At 39.3% G+C, this 20,672-nt stretch overlaps 1 protein-coding gene across 5 annotated transcripts in view; it reads left to right on the top strand.

Moving 5' to 3' along the window:
* The window catches only part of LOC120317024 (calmodulin-lysine N-methyltransferase-like), a 118,658-nt gene that overhangs the window by 50,821 nt on the left and 47,165 nt on the right, over positions 1-20,672 (top strand). For all 5 annotated transcript variants that reach the window (XR_005559122.1, XM_039363266.1, XM_039363286.1 and 2 more), the window contains exon 2: positions 534-594. Coding sequence is in view for 2 of the 5 variants with exons in the window: in XM_039363286.1 (XP_039219220.1) it covers positions 534-594 (61 nt within the window). In the remaining 3 variants the exon portion in view is untranslated. The remainder of the gene's footprint in view (positions 1-533; positions 595-20,672) is intronic.

The raw sequence follows: 20,672 nt of genomic DNA on the forward strand, positions 1-20,672 counted from the left end.
CTTTTCTTGATTATAAGGTTGTGCATTCTTCAGTAAAACTCTTCTATAATAGTGAATTTTCTTTATCTCTATCCACTATATATATACATGCTGATAATATAAAGTGGGGGAAGTCTCAAGTGAAATAAAATATAAAAATTTAAAAATCGTTTTAGCAAAAACAGACTTCAGGATTAAAATAGAGCAACCTTCAGTAACACTGAAGAATTGGCAAAATTGCCCATCTCTGGCTGTTATTAAAAGAAATATTGATACTTTATATGAGAGGCAGTTGCATCTATACATGATGGAAGCCACATCCCTTTTTAACATGCAATACATATGCACAGTACATGGTGAAAATGGGTAGGGCTTTGATCATCATCGTCTTGGGTTTTTTTTATCCCTTCCATCAAGCTATCCTACTTGAGGTGGGCATGTCCTTTGACCTTTTGTGTTCTGAACTATGTTTAAAAATCCAATATAAGATCAACTTATGGAGATATAAAAATATGCCTTAAAATATTACTTCGTTCTTGGTTTTTTTTTTATAGGTATCTGGCCTTCTGAAGAAATACTAGCTTATTACTGCCTCAAGCACCATGAAATTTTCAGGTATGAAACCAGGACATAAATGACCAACTTCAATCCATTACTATTTTATTTGCGTAGAAAAATTTGCTATGATTTAAATCCTAAGACTCAGTTTTTTAAAAAATTCAAGATGAAATTGTGTTGCTATTGCAAAGAATTGGGAGCTGCCTTTGGGTACTAATATTGCATAGCAAGCTTTCTGCTATATCTCAAAGACTTTTGATTTCCACTCAAGGCATTTTCTTTCACTTTGATTTTTGGGAAACAAAAGTGAGGCATCAATCGATTGATAGCGATTGTGAAGCTTGGTAGAAAAATAAAGACATTCTTTACTCTGACCTCTATTTTGAAAGTCAGCAAAATATTCTTTAGGAAGGTAGGTTGTATTTTTAAAACAAAACTCTGGCATCAGAGAACTCTGTTGTTCTCTCTTTTATCATTATGTTTCACATAATTGATTCCTTGACTCATTGACTCCTCTGCTCTCCATCTTTCTAGGAATGCTGGTACAATACAGAAAAAGTAATAGGCTAGATATCTTAGTTCTGGTGGACTTAAGAATTAGCATTGGTGGAATCTCTGAAAAATCTGTTTCTTAGAGACAATGAACTTATTCTCTGGGAGACTTGAAGCAAAATGGCTATTTCTAGTGGTCAGCCTTGGCATACACCAATAACACTGTCATCACAGTTTGAAAGCTATATGACCAGTTCATATAATCAGTGGACACTGATGAACCAGCAAATAAAAAGGTCATTTTTGCAATGACTAATATATGGATGATCCACTCTGTTTTTTTACTGCTGTTTTAAAAAATACTGAACATTTCAATTTTTCCCAAACTACAGATATTTAATTAACATCAGTTTATTGGTATACTATTGGCTATTGAGCTTAATGCCAACAAAGAGTAAATTGAAAGAGTCTGAATTCAGATAGGATATCTAAGTTTGCTATAAGGACCCAATATCATGATTCCAATAGATGAAACCCATCAAAAGAACTTCAAGGCAAAAATTCTTCCTTAAAGAACATTTTATTCAGGAAACAAAGTATCGGCACTACATAGTTTGAACCCAAAAACTAAATTCCCTTTCCCCGGATACAAAGTAACAAAGTGCAATTCCCACCCCCAATAAGTTGTCATAAATCACATTCTCCAATTAGTCTAAAATGCGGGCTTTCTCCCCAGCTCCTCAGCCCGCCAAAATGTTATCAGTTTGTCCTTGGGTTCCCACAAAGCAGCATTATTATTATGGGTAGCTGAGCTTGAGCATTTATCCCAAACACCCCCCCACACACTTCTGCACATGATTTCTAAATACCAGAAAAAGCATGTTCAAAGCAAAGAGAAAATGGCTGCAATTTTCATCAGTTGTCAGAGCAGGAATATCTAATGTTTACAGCATTGACATCTGGCCCCCCTTTACAAAAAGGATAAATCCTGCAATTCAAACAAAATCATAGGTTAGGGTTGCCTCTCAGTTTATTAGGGTGCTTTTCATAGAATTTACTAATGAGCCTGTCAGCTTTTACATCACTAGATTTTATCCATGTAGCTTTAGACAATGGATATCCTTTCCACTGCACTAAGTACTGTGATTTTCCCTTTAAAAGTCTAGAATCAAGAATAAGCTTCACTTCATAATGGGTCTGTCCAGCTACTACCAGAGAGCCAGGTGCCTTCTTAGGGGGAGGTCCTAAGGTAAAACCTCGAAAAGGATTCAGTAGGCTACAATGGAACACAGGGTGGACTTTCCATAAGAGTCTGGGAAGCTTTAACTCCACCGTGACTGCGTTAATGATTCTTACGATGGAGAAGGGACCTAGATACTTCGGTCCCAACCTCTTACTAGGCAACATAAGTCGTATATATTTTGTGGATAAGTAAACTTTTTCCCAACCTGGAATGACCTTTGGGGAGCCCTCATTTATCTGCTTGTTTTTTATACGTCTCAGAAGCCTTTTTCAGAGCGATTTTCATTTTGTCCCAAACCTTCTCCTACCCCTTCACCCACTGGTCAAGCATTTTGGAAGCAGAAGGTTCCTGAAGATATTCAGGTATTGGGTTGAATTATTTTCCTGTGGCAACTTTAAAAGATGTAAAACCGGTGCTGCTGTGAACAGAGTTATTGTAAGCCACCTCTGTGAAAGGGAGGATGTCAGTCCAGTTCATTTGCTGATAATCCACATAGCATCTAAGGTACTGCTCCACCACTGAGTTTGCCTTTTCAGCTGCCCTATTCGTAGATGGGTGAAAAGCCAATGACAGTCCTTGCAATGAGCCAATTAACTTGAGGAAACCCCTCCAGAACTTGGCCATAAATTGTTCCCCTCATTCTGAGATTATCCACTTTGGCGCACCATGCAGCCTGTAAATGTGCTTAAGAAACATCTTGGTTAGTTTCTGAACTGACGGGAGTCCTTTGCAGATGATGAAATGAGCCTGCTTCGAAAAAAGATCTATCACAGTCCAAATCACTGTATTTCCCCTACTTTCAGGTAACTCCACTATAAAATCCATACCAATTTCTTCCCATGGCTCGGAAGGGTCCACAACTGGTTGTAATAGTCCAGGGATTTTTCCTGGAATTCTTTTCATGATGGCTCTTTTTTTTAATTTAATTTTTTATTTTTTAAACCAACAAAACAAGACAAAACAAAACATAACACACATACACACACAGTGTGTGCTCCTCCTTTTTTTTAACAGCAATTTCGTAACGGTAATCTATTATTTACATTTCCCCCCCTTATTCTTCTTTAGATATATTTGTCCTTGTTGTCTTGTTGTTTCTTGTTTGCATTTTTCTTCCTTCATACTATACTTCTTACTAAAAATAATACATATTATTATTACTATACATTATTATACACACATTTTCCACTTTTGACCTTTCCACATTTATTCTCCTCTATTATTTCTAGTCTCTAACCAATCGTACCACTTATTCCATATTAAATAGTACTCTGTGTCTTCCTTTTCTTTTATCTCTTTTGTTAATTTATTCATCTCAGCACAGTCCAGGATTTTCTTTATCACTTCTTCCTCTGATGGTATATTCTCATTTTTCCAGAACTGTGCGTATGCTATTCTTGCTGTAGAATTATATTATATGTAGAATTAAATACCGTATTTCTTTACTATATTTTCTGTTTAAAATACCCAGCAAAAAGATCTCTAGTTTCCAGTCTACGGGTTGATCTATTATTTCTTTGATCCATCTTCTTATTTTAGTCCAGTATTTTTTCGCAACTGGGCATGTCCACCATAAATGATAATATGTTCCATGTACTTTTTTTACAATTCCAACATGTTGGCAAATTGTTCTGGAACATCTTGGCAAACTTTGCTGGTGGAAGATGCCATCTGTAGAATATCTTCAACTGGTTTTCCTTGAATGCCGCTGACATAGTCAATTTTATGTTTATTTCCCATATTTTTCCCATTTCTCCAATTCTATATTATATCCAAAATTTTTGGTTCATCTAATCGTTGTATCTTTGACAACCTCGTCTTCCATTTTATATCTCAATAGGTATTTGTATAAATTGCTAATTAATTTTATTTCTGTTCCATGTATAATTTTATCCAATTCTTGCGGCTCTTTTTGTATTTCATATAATTTTTTATCCTCTGTATATTTGGATTGAATTTGTGAAAATGTCCACCAGTCAATCTTTCTGCCTATATCTTGTTCCAATTCTTGTTTTGTTTTCAGATTTCCCTGTTCATTTACTAATTCCTTGTATCTAATTATCTTATTTACTATATATCCAGTAGGTTTGGGTGTTTCAGAGCTTCTGTTGGGGATAACCACATTGGAATTCTTATCTAATGTTTTTGTTTTATTTTTTCCCAAGTCTGTAACAATGCATTCCTAACTATGTGTCTTTGAAAGTATCTGTGTATTTTGTATTTTTCGTCCCATAGGAATGCATGCCACCCCGCTTGCAAGTCATGTCCTTCTATTGTTAAAACTCTGGTATTGTTCAATTCCATCCATTCTTTTAGTCAAGTTAGGCTCGATGCTTGGTAGTGTTTCCCACTCTGATAACGCCAATTCCCCTTTATCTTTCATATCTTGCAAGAGTTTTAATTTAATCCTGGGTTTTTTCCTTTGCCATATAAATTTAATGACCAATTTATTTAATTCTTGAAAGAATGTTTTCCCTAATTTTATTGGAATAACTTGGAACAGAAATAATATTTTTGGCAATATATTCATTTTGACTGTAGCCGTCCTCCCTAAAAATGTAATTTGTAGATTTTCCTAATTTTCTAATCTTTTTTTATCTGGTGTAATATTTTATCATAATTATCAGCCTTGATTGAGGAACACTTTGCTGTAAGCCAGATCCCTAAATATTTTATTTTCTTACTTATACTTATCTTTGTTTAATCTTCCCGTTCACTTTCCTATGCCTTTGTAAGATTTTTGGTTATTAATTTGGATTTATTCTTATTAATCTTAAGTCCGGCTACCTCACCAAATTCTTCTATTTTTTGAATCAATTTAAGGCCGGTTTCTAATGGATCTTCCAAAATAAATACCAAATCATCAGCGAAGGCTTGGATCTCATATTCTTCCTTCTTAATTTTTAAACCCTTTATTTCTTGGTCCTCTCTGATTTTTGTCAGGAGTATTTCTAATGATAAAATAAATAGAAGAGGGGAGAGTGGGCATCCTTGTCTTACTCCTTTGGTTATATCAATTTTTTCTGTCATTTCATCATTTATAGTTACCCTAGCTGTTTGTTTAGTATATATTTTCTCAACCATCTTTCCGAATTTTGTCCCAAAATCCATATAGTACAATTGTGTTATAATAAACTTCCAATTCAGATTATCAAATGCCTTCTGGGCATCAAGAAAAAACAGTGTAGCTTGTCTTTCAGGATGCATTTCATAAAATTCTAAAGTATTCGTTATTATCCTCATATTATTTTTTATCTGTCGTCCTGGTAGAAATCCATTTTGATCTGGATGGATGTAATTATTCAATTTTTTTAATCCTTTCTGCTATTATTGTTGCAAATGTCTTATAGTCTGTATTCAGTAGAGAAATCGGCCTATAATTTTGAATTTGTTGCAGGTCTGAGTCTTCCTTAGGGAAAAGGGTGATGATTGCTTCAGTCAAAGTTGTCGGTATCTTTGCCTCCTCCAGCACCTCATTATACATCTCCAACATTATCCATTGTAGTGACTCTTGTGTATTTTTATAAAACTCAACCAGAATTCCATCTGGGCCTGGTGATTTATTGTTTTTTCAATGCTGTTTCTAACTCTATTATGGCTAATGGTCTATTCAACATTTCCTTTTGTTCTTCGGTGATTTTGCTCATTTTTGCTGCTTCTATTTATTGACTTTATCATCTGCTATATCTTCCTGATGGTATAGCTTTGAAAAGAAATTTTGTATTATATTCTTTTTTTCTTCCTGTCTATATTGTACTGTTCCACTTTCATCTTGTAGTTGATGTATTGTTCTTTTGCTTTTGCTTTTTTTAATTTATAGGCCAACCATCGACCAGTTTTATTCGAGTTTTTGAAATAATTTTGTTTCGCCATCCTAATTTTTGTGCCATTTCTTTTTGTGTTGTCAGGTTAATCTTGTGTTTTATAATATTCCATTTTTCTTTTATCTTTTTGTTTTGTGAATCCTTCTGTAGGTCACCTTCTATTTTTTAAAGTTCTTCCTGTAATTTTTCTTGTTGAAGGCTCCTATCTTTATTTATCTTAGAATTGTATGCAATTGTCAATCCCCGAATGTAAGCTTTTGTAGTATCCCACAAATTTTGTGTTAATGTCTCTTCCTTTTTATTTACCTGAAAAAATAATGTCAATTCCTTTTCTAGCTTCTGTATATATCGTTTATCTTTACATAGTCTTTGATTCATTGACCATCTTTTTCTTTGTTTCTGGCCTTTCCATTTTATTATTATTGGGTTGTGATCCTCCCAATCATTAAGTCCTATTTCAATTTCCTCTATCCCATTTTGTACTTGTTACCCAGGCCATATCGATCCTAGACCAAGATTGATGCTGATGCAAATAAAACGTATATTGTTTGTCTGACCTGTGTGTCTCTCTCCATATATCCTGAAGGTTGAGTTCTGTTACCATGTCAAAGAACGATTTTGGTAATATATTTTTCTTCTTTTTATTCTTTTTACTACTCTTATAATCTTTTTTAATATCAACTTTTGCATTTAAATCCTCAATTATAGAAATACTTTCGTAATCCAGATCCACTAGTTTCTTATGTACCTTTTTAAAACATTCATGTTGATTATTATTTGGCGCATATACTGCCGTTAATAAGATTTGTTTTTGCTCTAATTCTATTTCCAACATTAAAATTCTCCCCTCTTCATCCAAATATATTAATTTTGATTTTATTTTTTCTTTGACTTACATAGCAATTCCTCCTTTCTTGTTTTGTGCTAATGTTGTGTATAGTGCTTCTAATTTTACATTCTCTAATAGTTTTCTAGAATCCTTTTTTATATGAACTTCCTGAAGACATATCACATCTGCATCCAATTTCCTTAATTTGTTAAACGTTTGTGCTCTTTTTCTTGGTAGATTTAAACCATTAATGTTTACAGAGAAGAGCTTAATTGCATCTCCCATTTTTTACTTGATCTATTTTTTTTATGCTTCTTATTTCTATTACCCTTCCTTTTGCTCCTTGTCTTTCTAACCTTTCTCTTTCTTGTATCTTTTGTATTTCTCTTTCTTGTTCAGCTTCCTCTAATAAATCTTCATCTTGGCTTTTACTCTCCAGCTCTTCCCTACTTTCTTGTTCTTCTCCCTGTGTAAAGTAACATTTATAAAAGTCCTGCGCTTTCTCGAGTGTATCTATCTTATATATTTTTTCCTGCCATGTTAGAAATATACCCTCAGGTATTAACCATCAAAACATAACTTTATATTTAATTAATTGGGTCGTTAGAAATTGGTATTCTCGTCTCTAATTTCGTATTCTACGTGGTATTTGTTTTAATACAATTATTTCTTTACCCTTATATATTATCGGTTCGTCTCTTGTTTTTTTATATATTTCATCCCTTATTGATCTTCTAGTAAACCTTATATGCACCTCTCTCGCCAATCTATGTCTTCGTGCATAATTTGTATATAGTCTATATATTTTGTCTATGTCTCTTCTTGTTTCCTGTTTGTCCTTTCCTAATATCTCCGCCAATATCTCCGCCATCTTCTCTTCCAGATCTTCTTCCTTTTCCTCTACGATATTTTGGAATCTTAAAAAGAATGAAGCTTTTTGCATTTCCAAGAAGGCAATAGATTCAATCAACTCCCTATTTACTTGCTCAGATTTCTGTTCCATCCTTTCTATTTTGATATCAACGTGCTCCATTTTTGTTTCGACTTTTTGAATTCTTTGTTCATTTTCCATCATTGTTTATTGTATACTCCCTATCTTATCGTTCATGTTTTTAATTTCATCTCTCATTTCTCCAATATCATTCTTAATTTCTTTGTGATGTATTTTTGTTTCCTCATGATTATTTGCTATTGCCTCTTGGGTCATCATCTTTGTTTCTTGAATCGTTTGTAGTGTTATCTGCATGCTCTGAGGGTTCATTGCCAATTCTGCTTTTCCTTTTTCTTTCCCCAACATGGTCACTCTCATTCTATGACCTGTAGGAGAGGCCATTATAGGTGTGGGATTTGTAATTGTTTTTTTGCCTACTTTAGTTGTTGTGGTACTTGTCATTTTTATTACTTAAATAATATTTTTCCACATTTGCCTATACCAATTTATGGCAAGTTGTTTTTGTTAATCAAGTTGGTTTTCAATCTATATAGTCTAAGCTTAAATATGTAAATATATATATAATATAGATAGTAAAAAGTATATCTATCTATCTATCTATATATCTATATCTATCTATCTATCTATAATATTTCTAATTATGCATCAATATATATGACTATATATATGACTATAATACCTTTATAGAACGTTATTCTTAGGGTTAACATTAAAAATAAGATTACAATAGAGTTATACCTTTCCTTATCCCACTAATATATTCCCACTATTATATAGTATAATTTATAATACTCTTAACAGTTCTTATATATATTTCTATAATACTACACACAATACATATACATATACTATTCTCTAAGTATTATCACCACTCTTAATTTCATTCACCATCACTCTTATTTGAATAATCATCTTTCTCCATATTTCTTTACTATGCTATAATTACTTTCTTACGTCTATTTAATTCAATTACTCAATTATGCTTATTTCTATTCATTAATACAATTCATTTGCTTCATTCCTTTTAATACATTGCCTGACATCCCTTTTCTGCTTGTAGCTTAATCACTGCTTGTATATGAGTGCTACAATATTGCATCAACCTTTTTTCTCTCTGTATCAATTTGATATATCCACAGATCCCCCAAGTATCACCTCTTATTTCTTCTTCTATGTATCCAGTATTTCCAAAACATCCACTCATCACTTTACCCAGATATATGTCAGTTAAAGTCCAAATTTCAATGCTATTTGCTCTTCAAAAATAAGTTCCACTAAGTAGTATTAAATTTCTCCGTTGTCTCACTTCACCTTTTAATTCTTATGTTAATTTTTCAAAGTCCTTCTTAAACACCCTTTGTTGCCTCCGACCGTCCTTTCTCCAGTTTCAATCTCTACTTCTTGCAGCTTCTTGCAACTCTTAAATTCCAGTCTCTCAAGTTTTATAAACTTTACTGTGGGCTCTCTGCTTCTTCACGCTGCTCTCGTTCTGCTCTATCGCTCCCTTCTCTGCTCTATTCCATTTCAGTTACCACTGTGTCTCTCTCCTTATCGCTTTGCTTTTTCTGCGCCTTCTCTCAGCCAAATGTTCCTCACCTCCTTCAGGAGTTTTCCTCGTCTCCTGTATGAAGCTGTCAGTTCTACTTTTCGCTTCCCTCTCAGACTGCTGCCATCGCTCCAGGCCAGTCTAAGAGACCGGCTTCTTCTCCGCCAATTTTAAAAGTGCTGCTCCTGTCTGCTCGTGTGTTTGCTTTCCACCCGGCTTCTCTGAAGCTTCCTCTTTAATTTACCAATCTCTCTGGAATCAGTAAAGCTCTTGCAGGGCTCTTAGCGAAGATTTTTTGGGATTTAGGAACAGAGGTCTGTTCCTTCACCCACTCCACGATGACATCACAGCTGGAAGTCCCATAGCACAGCTCTTGACATAGTTCTCTACATCCCGTTTCAAACCTGGCCACCAAAATTGTCAACGAACCAGATGCAGTGTTTTTAAATAGCCAAATAGCTTGTTTCATATTGTGACCATGCTGGAGAGCATTGAGGCGGAGGGTTTAGGGCAAATACAACTTCCCCCCTTTGTAAGCCAATCCATCCCTACACGTCAAGGAGGTTTGATTGTCCTTGAACCATCGATCGTTGAGGAGTTCCTGTTTTAATTTCCTCGCCCCAAGGTCATCGGGGTTTGGGACTCTAGAACATGGGACTCTTCATGGTGTTAGTTGAGAAGCAGCTTGTGGTGTAGATATAATTGCTTCATTAACCCCTTCACACTGGCTCTTGTATTGAGGCAATCTTGCACATTCAGGGGCTGTTGCTACCCCCGCTCCTGCTGCACTCCCACTGGTTGCTGACCTCCTGGCGGCAGTGGCTGCAGCATCCCCAATTGCTGCAGGGCCCCCAATGGTTGTGGTGCCCTGACCTGTTGCTACCCAGCCATTGTATTAAAACTTGTTGAATGTTCACATTCAGGTCTCCTCCCTGCGTAGGTCTTGGGCTTGGGTAGCGCTGACGGTGATGCACAGGGCTGTGTGACCGATAGTAGCGATGGTCGGGGCTCTCATGGTACTGGTGATGATCTGGACTTCAGCTGCCCCAGTGTTGGCTTGGGCTTCGGTAGTGGGGCTGTCTGTCGGGGCTCTCAGCATAATCCTGCCACCTGGAACCATCATGGCAGTGGTGCCTGTCGAGAAATTGTGACAACCGACACTAACCAGGGCTTCTCCGGTGGCAAGGGCTCTTGCGTCATAATCAATGCTCTGGAGTCTTGGAAGAGCGGTGACGACTGGGACTGCCATGTTTAGAGCAGCAGCCAGGACTCTCCTTTCTCACAGGGCTGGAGGTCAATGCTGGTAGCTTTGAGGATGGGGAAGCCACCTGCATTCCATCGGCGGGGCTGGGGCTTCTCTTAGGTACAGATTGGTGTCAGCCCCACTGGTCATTGTGTTCACTGGCATGAGAAGAGTGAGAAAGTTGTTCCCCGCTCATCTCCAGCCCTTCAAAACTGTCCACCAACTTCTCCACTGATTGGCTATGGATTGCAGACAGGTACTTCCATTCTCCAGAGTCTTCAGTGATTGCCAATCTTTTGACTCCCCTACAGTCCAGGGAGTGTGATCCTCAAGATGCTCCTGCCTGCAAGTTGGCTTCGGATGCTTTCAAAGAACTTGCCTTTGGCCGGGTTTCCTCGAGGTACTTGGGGTCTCCACTGGGCAGGGTCCATTCCAATGACCTGATCATATCTCGTGTCTTTGGTCTTGCCCCCTGCTGTAAGGCATCAAACGTTTCTTTCTCCACTGGTGTGCTGGCTTGTGCTCCCTCCGCTGAGGCAGCAGCCATGGCCGGGGTGCTGGTTGCAGGTGCTTCTTCCTTCTCCTTGCTGAGATCTTCCCCAAGTCTTTGTCAGCCTATCCCCCGACTCAAGACCCCAAGGTGGTTAAGGTAGAAAGTAGTTCTGATAGATGAAACCCATCAAAAGAACTTCAAGGAAAAAATTCTTCTTTAAAGAACGTTTTATTCAGGAAACAAAGTATCAGCACTACATAGTTGAACCCAAAAACTAAATTCCCTTCCCTGGATACAAAGTAACAAAGTGCAATTCTCACCCCCAATAAGCTGTCATAAATCACATTCTCTAATTAGCCTAAAACGTGGGCTTTCTCCCCAGCTCCTCAGCCTGCCAAAATGTTATCAGTTTGTCTTTGGATTCCCACAAAGCAGCGTTATTATTATGGCTAGCTGAGCTCGAGCATTTATCCCACCCCCCCTTCTGCACCTGATTTCTAAATACCAGAAAAAAGCATGTTAAAAGCAAAGAGAAAATAGCTGCAATTTTCATCAGTTGTCAGAGCGGGAATATCCAATGTTTACAGCGTTGACACCCTACTTTATTTAGCCCAATGAACCTAACAAAAAGAATTCAGTGAAATACAACATAAAAAAACAAAATTCTGTTGGCTCCAATTGTTGTGGAACCCTATGGTAGAGCAGTTGAGATTTGGAGGGAACAATACTAAGTTAACATTCAGAGAAGATTGATGAGGGTGGATGATACTATGATGGGGATGGATAACACTCCTTTAGCAAGTATGGTTGCTGCAACCTCTAGCACAGGGGTGTCCAACTTTGGCCACTTTAATACATATGGACTTCAACTCCTAGAATTCTTCAGCCAGCCATGCTGAGGAATTCTGGGAATTGAAGTCCACAAATCTTGAAATGACCAAGGTTGGTGGAGACCCCTGACTAGCATACATTAGAGACACATGTAATGATTAGCATTTGAAGACTTCTTGATAGAATTTTGGAATTTTGAAAACTTGTGTGAAATCTTTGTATATCAAAAAATCAGTAAACTCTACTTGTATGTGAAGTTTGCTAGGTTCATATCCTTGAATTGTTTCCTTGTACATTGTATGCTCTACATTGTTTTGGGTCATGGCAAAGATAGTTTGTCTGCTAGTTACAGTCATATTTTCCTTCCTCTCTTCAGCATTGCTTTTTGGCTAATGACTGCTAAAGGAGATTTAAAATAATTTTAAGTTACCGGACAAAAAAATCCTAGAATGAAGGCCAAAGTGCTTGTAACAATTATGATCAAACTTGTAACAGGCATATTCTTGGAGTGTATTCTCAGCAACTGTGTACTAGAAATCTATTCTGTTGCTGCTACTTCCCATTCATAGTTTATTGTTCAGATGTCCCACCTGTTCCCTGTCTCTCTACAATGTCCTTTCATGAATACTGCATTGTATTCTGTGGTGACCTAATTCCAACAGTGCACATGCTTTCTTATGCAGCCTATGCTATACATGCAGTAAATCCAGCTTTAAAAAGCTCTTCTTAGGCTTTTCCTTCACCCTTTTTCTTGGTTCACTATCCTCTGCCTCTTTGCATGGTATTTTTATTAAGGAAAATAAATCCATATACTGTCAATTGGAAGGCATCTTTAACTTCAATAACTTTGTTCCATTTGGGAAAGGTAATAAAAAACAAGAGACGAACTGTTAAAATGGTCAACTCACTTTCCTTCAGCTGAATTTAGCAGGTCTCTCTATCCAAACATGTAGCTGGCTGCAAAAACAAAGTGCACCAGAAGAATAAAACATCATACTTCTAGGAAAGCAATGCAGGATTCGAAAATAGGGACTGCCAGGTGATATAATTCCTCAAAAGGGATTTTTCAAATAGTAATAAAAATTTACAGGTGGGGTCTGCCTACCTTTACATTTCCAGAATAGGCTTTTAATCTGCATAATTACAGAAAATCTGAAGAATATCCAATATACAACAAAGGTGCAGATTCAAAAGGAATTTATCTCTAGAACTCTGGGCAGTTTAGGAGAAGCCCAGAAAGGGCCTGAAAGCATAATATATATAATATAATATAATATATATTATATATAATATAATATATATCGTTTTAAATAAACAATAAATAAATAAGATAATTCTTCACTTATAGTAACTACCATTGTCACCAGCCTTTACTTGGCTGATATTCTAGCTCTGATTTCATTTGCTTCAGCCAGTTCTTCTGTTACTAATCACCTCCATGGCTTCCATGATGACCGCTATTTTCTGTCTCCATCCCTCAATGGCAATAAATTCTAAAAAAGCCATATTCACCACTCACTACTACTTCTGTCATTGTCCCAGGACCATGCAAGTATATCCTTCATCCAACATCCAACTTCTATTTGGGGTCTTGCTTTCCCATCCTTCACTGATCAGTCTTTCCATTCCATAACACACTTTTTCCAATTCACTTCCCCAGTCCTATTCATTATTCCTTCCACACAATCTTTATTCCTTCATCATATCTGCGTCACTGCCCTCCCATAAAATAAAATAGAACAAACAAACCCTCCACTGGGGTCAACAATTCTTTAGAACATGCATACACACATTACAGAAACATTTATTTGTTTATTCAGTTTAAATAATTTGCATGGCTGCCTAACTCACAAAAGTACAACTATCATATAGCAATAAAACACCATTTGTTACTGTGCTCAATAGCAAAACCAGCTAGGAATTAACAACAATAAAACATATACAATATGTTACACCAACATACAGTATTCTACACCTCCCAGGACAAGCTCATCTAACATCCTGCCCCAATCTCAGAGAACAGCTAGCTCTTCAAAGTCTTCCTGAAGACTAACAGGATTGGGAACAGTAAAATCTAGTGGGGAGATCATTCCACACAGTAGTTGCCATAAAAAAGAACATTAAATCAGTAAATGTAAATTTAATTTAATATTTTTATAAAAACAGACTTCAAACATTTTTGTTAAAATAATAATTGTTTTCTCTTTAATTGGACATAATGTACAGAATCCTTTGAAAATTCTAAGTAGCAGATGTGCTTTCCTAATCTGTTTAAGTGGCTTATGTAGTGTTTTTATGTTTTTTTCAATACCTGAAAGGAGTAAGATTCTCATTAGTAGGCACACACAGATGATGAGAGAAAGCCTAATTTAAAAAAAAAAATAAAACTGAATCAGAAGAACTCAATAAATCATTACTGTAAATGTTATTTCATGGGGGGAGCCATATATAGACATTTGTAGCATTTGATTTTTTTATACTTCATAATAGCTAGAAATAATCTATTTCTGATTTTAAAAAATAAGTATATATCATTTGCATTTAGAGTTAACAAGAAATGAACAATTAGCATTATGTGAATAAGTAAGCATGGTTAAACCTTGGACTCATATTGTTCCATCACACAACTTCTTCTGCCTCTTCTGTGGGACCATACAGAGTTCTGCAGCTTTCATTTGCATTGTCAAGTATTCAGTGAGTAGTACTGCACAGATTACAATTCAGTTAATCTTAATTATGAATTATTGGCTATGGATCTAGAATCAGACCCTGAAGAAATCCAGATATCTATTTTGCCTTCAAAATTTTGCACCATCACAGCTCTTTTACATGTTTCATATGGCATAGGGCTTAATGTCAGGCTCCAAAACCCAAGAAAAACATGTAGCGATTCTTCCAAACAGTTTTATTGTTCCACATCTATTGACAAATATTGCCAAATTGAAGCAGACTACTACCTTCATGAAGCATAAACTCTCAGAACTATTAAGGAGGGACTTTCTTCACCCTCTGAGTCTCACACAAAATATCTGAACTGAGTTGTCTCTTATTTCTCTGGAATGCATCCTCTCCCTGGGAATCTCAACCACTACATTCCATCACACCTGGTTACTTGAGGGACTGCCTGTCTCCCATAATATCCGCCCAACCAATTTGATCTGGCAGGATTGGTGTATTCCTGGTCCCTTCAGTTAATTAATTTGATTAATTGATCTTGGGAAATGGTTAGTATGAGAAGGGCTTTTTTCTTTAAAAAACTGAGGAAGCTTAATGGGAAATGGCAGTAATTATACAGAACTCTGATTATTGTGGTGGGTTTCTTTGTGTTTTTTGTTTTGCCAGAATATTATTTTGTTTTTAAAATATTATTCTAAATTACTACTTGTGGGGAAAATGGTGTAATGTCAATCTGGAACAAGGATACAGTTTATAAAGAATTCTGCAATGGCAAATGACACCTTGCCAAACTCAGCCCCTACAAAGAAATTGTGCTCTCAGTAAAGTCCCTTATTCTCTTTACTTCGTCCAGTTTTTGAAGTTTCCATTGCATTTCTGAATATATTGGTACCAAACACTCTCATGTACCTTCCTAACCTTTAGAATTCTATGAATATATTATCTTCTGCAGATGTCAGAGCTAACAGGCATGAGAATCGCTTTTTCTATTCATAATGAAGAGTCCTACATAATACACAATTAGGATATCAGTTCATACAAAGACTATCCATGTACTATAAACATGATGGAGAGGGATACTGAGAAATTCTGTGGCACTTGCAGATATTGGCAGTGGGCCTTTTCCCTTTTTTCCTTTTCTATTGAATAGTCAAAAAAGAAACTGTTTTCTTTTAGCTTCCTTTGTGAGCTTAAATTTCCTTGTATGTTAGTCTTCCCTACTTTCTTTTAGCAGATATCATTTACTAGCTAATATATCTTGTTAGTGATTAAATCCATCTTCCATTTTCCATACAAATCCATATTAACTCTTTGCTCAGTCAAGAACTCCCTATAAATTCCCAACAATATGACCCCATATTTTTCTCATCAAAATGGTGGGTTATTTCACTTCCAGTACCTTATTTTTTAGAAGTCCTCATTATTTATGTGTTTCATTTGATCTGAGAATTTCCTTCCGTGGAATCTGCCTAATACTTGTTGAAATTAGCACTTCTAAAATCAGTGTTTGTACAATCATGTTCTGGTTTCTTTTTTCTGAAGTAACTTGAATCCCAAAGTTAAATGACCACTTTTTCCAAAGTCCCCACTGCTTCTACCTCTTCAATAAGTCCCCCACTGCTTCTACTTCTTCCCACTGCTTCTACCTGTTCCTACTAGTTAGAATCAAATATAGTTTTCAGTTCTCATTGTTATGGGAAATGTAACAGTCAGCAAGATCACATAGAAATTTGGGGACCTTGCAGGCTTGCATGAGTTAGTTTTTCAGCGGATGACCAGGTGGTTGAAGGTTCTATTACCGTTATCTCTCTTTTCTCCAGCATGATTGGATGGAGAACCCACGGATGGGTTGTCTTAATCTATCTGCTCCAATTAGACTAAGTCTGAAATTTAGTACCGCCCCCTCTGTGCCAACTGCACCCCAGTTTTAGACTTAGTCTCTTTGCTCTAAGACGCGTTTTTTCTTCGCTCCTGGAGCAGAAGACTGTGTATTCCTATTTTATTTTATTCCCTTTAGCTTAGTGCTAACCATTTTTATTAATAGATTTGATAATTAAAAAAAAAAATTTTTTTTTCCAGTGATCATCCCAACCTGTAACCTAGCAGGCTGACAGGCTGACAAACCTCCCTTGGGGGGGGGGGGAACTTTCCCTTTCTCCCTTTGAGAGCCTTTCAGCTTCACAATCAGCTTGAAAATTGGATTCCCAGAAGCAAGAGAAATCTCCTACCAAGGGCCATTCCTCTGCATCAGAGGCTCCATTCTTCTAACCAGAGCCTGGAGGCCTTAGAGGCAGGGGTAAGCTTGCCAATTGACTGGGGGGCTCCGCAAGCGATGACGAGGCTCGTCAGGCCTGGAGGGAGCCTTTTCTAGGTCCCTCGGCCTCAGCAGACCACCCCAGCAGCAGGAGAAAGTTTTTGGCACTGTTCCAATTTTCGGAGCCTGGAGGCCTTACTAGGCCTCGGCCTGCCTCAGCCTCTCTCAGCTCACCTAATTGTAATCCATTCGCTGCGTTAGGAGCCCAAGCGATTCCTTGGAATGAGGGCTCATCGCAGCTTAGGCCTCAGGCCTCTAGGCCTTCTTCTTCTAACGGCCTTTTTTTTGGGGAATCCATTCGCTGCGTTAGGAGCCCAAGCGATTCCTCGGAACGAGGGCTCATCGCAGCTTAGGCCTCAGGCCTCAAGGCCTTCTTCTAACGGCCGTTTTTTTGGCGCAAACTCTGCGGCCGCCATTTTGAATTGACTCTGGCGGCCATTTTGTGTGTGGTTGAGGACCAGACTGCCTGGAGCTCACTCCTGAAGGCAATGTACGATCACCGGTGGCAGAGGCCTCGAGATTACCAGCATCATCTCCACAGCGGTTTGGACTGGGGAGGGCCAGCTCGCTCCCAAGGGACGCAGTGCCCACCAATTTCCTGCCCACCCCCCTCATGGGCCAAATCATCTCTGTAGGCTCCCTTGGTGAGTTACAGTGCCGAGGGGGGGCGTTTTGCCAAGGTTGAGCCCAGAGCAGACTCATCATGGCAGAGAAAACCAGCGAGCCGGCCAAGAGGAAACGTCAAACAGAGGCAAGTGGAAAGAACACCACCAAGCGAGCCCGGCCAAGCAGGGAGCCACAGAGAGAGGAGGAGTCCCAAAGACTGAGAGCGGCCTCCCCAGATCTGACAGGCACGATGGGAAGGTCTATTTTTGAACCCCTTTCCTCACATTGTGCCTCAGCCCCAGGGGCCTGGTCTCCCCCCAGGGGAATTTCCCAACTAGAATCAGCCACAAGGGCGGGCCCAGGGACAGGCTTGACTAGCCAGGACACCTTTAATGTGGGCCCCCAGACCACATTCACCCCCACTGCAGCAGGGCTTCACCCCCCTGAGAACCAGACTCTAATCCCGGACTACCTTCAGTCCATGATAGCTCAGGCTGTGGCTCAATTCATGGCTTCCCACGCCCAACAGCCACCCCTACAATCCATGTATCATTCCAATCTCCAAATATCATGGATGAACCTTCATCAGATCTAGAATCAACAGGGGCTGAACCATCGGGCCTGATTATGTCAGAGATGAAAGTATCACTTCATCTGACCCCACCCCTCCTGTCGGTCTCTTTGACCATTCACTTTTATTTCCCTGCTAATCAAGGCCTGCACAACTGCAAACCTCCCTCAAGAGCAGGAGGCCCACCTACAACATCCAAGGGTCCCCATGTTATATATACGAGCCCTCAGTCTCTCAGAACCATATCCCCTGCCCTCTCAAGCCCTGGTGCCATAGAGAAGACATTATTCAATGTTGCCCCTTCTCTGACCTCCCTATTGGAGGTCCCTGAGATTGATGAGCCATTGAACTCATTGTTTCCCAATGCTAACATTCCTGGGGATATAAATGAGGCACTTAGAGCGGAGGATAAAAAGATTGACTCCGCATTGCGTAGTTCCCATCTGGCATCAGCCTGGGCAACAAAGGCGGCAACATCCATGGCCTTCTTCGCCAGGGCTTCAGCCCTTGGGTTACGTGAGCTCCAGGACAGGATCCCTCCGGACCAGCTCAGAGCTCACCAAAAATCTGGGTAAGTTAGTGGCCACGTCTCAATACCTAGCTGATGCTTCCCTGCACACGGCCAGATACACGGCCCGGACCATCGCGGCAGACATCTCTGCACGAAGGCTCTTTTGGCTCAGAAATTGGCGAGCAGACACCAAGACCAAGTGGCGTCTGGCCTCTAAACCTTACACAGGTGGACATCTCTTTGGTAAGGCACTAGAACCATACTTAACTGAAGGTAAGGACAAACGTAAAACTCTGGTTAACTCATGTCACAGAGCAGTTACAGGAGGCTGCCTTTCGACCAGCTCCATCCTGGGACTGGGCCCAGGCGGATCGTTTAGCATGCAGAAGCAGACCACAGATCCAGGCCAAGTGGCCCCTTCGAGGCCTGGGGGGGCCATTCCTCTAAACGAGGCAAGTGATCTCACAGTCTCACTTCCCATAGGAAGCCGGCTGGCCCCTTATTCCAGCACTTGGGCAGTCGCCACTACATATGCCGGCTGGCCCCTTATTCCAGCACTTGGACAGCCATCACTACAGATGCATGGGTGTTAGACACTGTCACGCAAGGTCTGAGACTAGAATTTTGTTCTCAACCACCTGACAAATTCCGCTATTGCCCTATCCCAACGAGCAGGTCCAGGGCTGACTTTATGTCAGAGGCCATAGCTCATTTATTACAAATACGAGCAATTGAACCAGTACACAAGACCAAGAAGGATGAGGGTTTTACTCAAACCTCTTCATCATCCCTAAGATTTGGGGGGCTGGATGGCAATCTTAGACTTGAAAGGTCTAAACCTTACTTGAGGTATAAGAAGTTTAAGATGCAACCACTTCAATCAATCCTGGCCAGCATCAGGCAAGGTGACTTTCTTACCTCAATAGACCTAACTGAGACATTTTCCTAACCACCGCAAATTCCTCAGATTCAGCTATGCCCAACGCCACTACCAGTACAGAGCCCTACCATTTGGCCTCTCATCGACACCGAGGGTATTTACAAGGTACTGGCAGTGCTCGCAGCCCACCTTAGACAAATTCCAATCAGAATTCAATGCTATTTAGATGACATACTAATTCAGTCATCATCATTCTGAAACGCTCAGTCAGACCTCGCCCTAGCCATCAAGGTCTTTCAGGAGCACGGGTTTTCTGTTAATTTCCAGAAAAGTCATACAACAACCCGGCTCCTCCATTTGGGCGCTGTTATAGACATGGACAATTGTACGGTCTACCTATCTCAGGACCGAAGGAACTCTATTCAGACTCTTGTACGTCGGATCCGAAGGGACAGAGTAGTCACATTGACCTCCCTATCACAGCTACTGGGGAAGACGGTGTCCTGCATGCAAATTGTGCCATGGGCACGCCTCCATGCCAGAGAATTACATGGCTTCTCCTTCCATTTCAGAGACTTCACACCAGCACATCCCACCAGAAGGTCCGAGTTCCACGTCGGTGTTGAACTCCCTTCAATGGTGGGACTCCCCGGCGCTGTAACGGGGAGCAGTATTAGAACCAGACAGGATTACCATTACCACAGATGCAAGCCTGTTTGGGTGGGGGCCACACCTCCACACGCACTGGGCTAAAGGTCGGTGGTCCAAACAGGACCTAAAGAACAATATAAACTGGCTGGAATTCAGAGCCATACATATGGCCCTAAAGAGATTCACCGATATAGTACAGGGCCAACATGTCCTGATTTTAACCAACAACATTACAGCCAAGGCCCACGTCAACAGACAAGGGGGGACAAGGTCCAGGCCTCTCATGCAGGAGGCCAAATTGCTGGGGTCCTGGGCGGAACTGAATCTTGCCTCCATCAGGGCGGAGCACATATCCGGAGTGACCAACCAGCAGGCGGACTCACTGAGCAGAGCAACCGTGGATCATTCCAAATGGCAGCTGGATCCGAAGGTGTTCAGAGAGATCGTGGACAGGTTTGGTTCCGCAACTTTAG

Source organism: Crotalus tigris, unplaced genomic scaffold (assembly GCF_016545835.1).
Source record: "Crotalus tigris isolate CLP2741 ecotype Arizona unplaced genomic scaffold, ASM1654583v1 scf7180000017590.881132, whole genome shotgun sequence".
In the NCBI taxonomy this organism is placed as follows: Eukaryota; Metazoa; Chordata; class Lepidosauria; order Squamata; family Viperidae; genus Crotalus; species Crotalus tigris.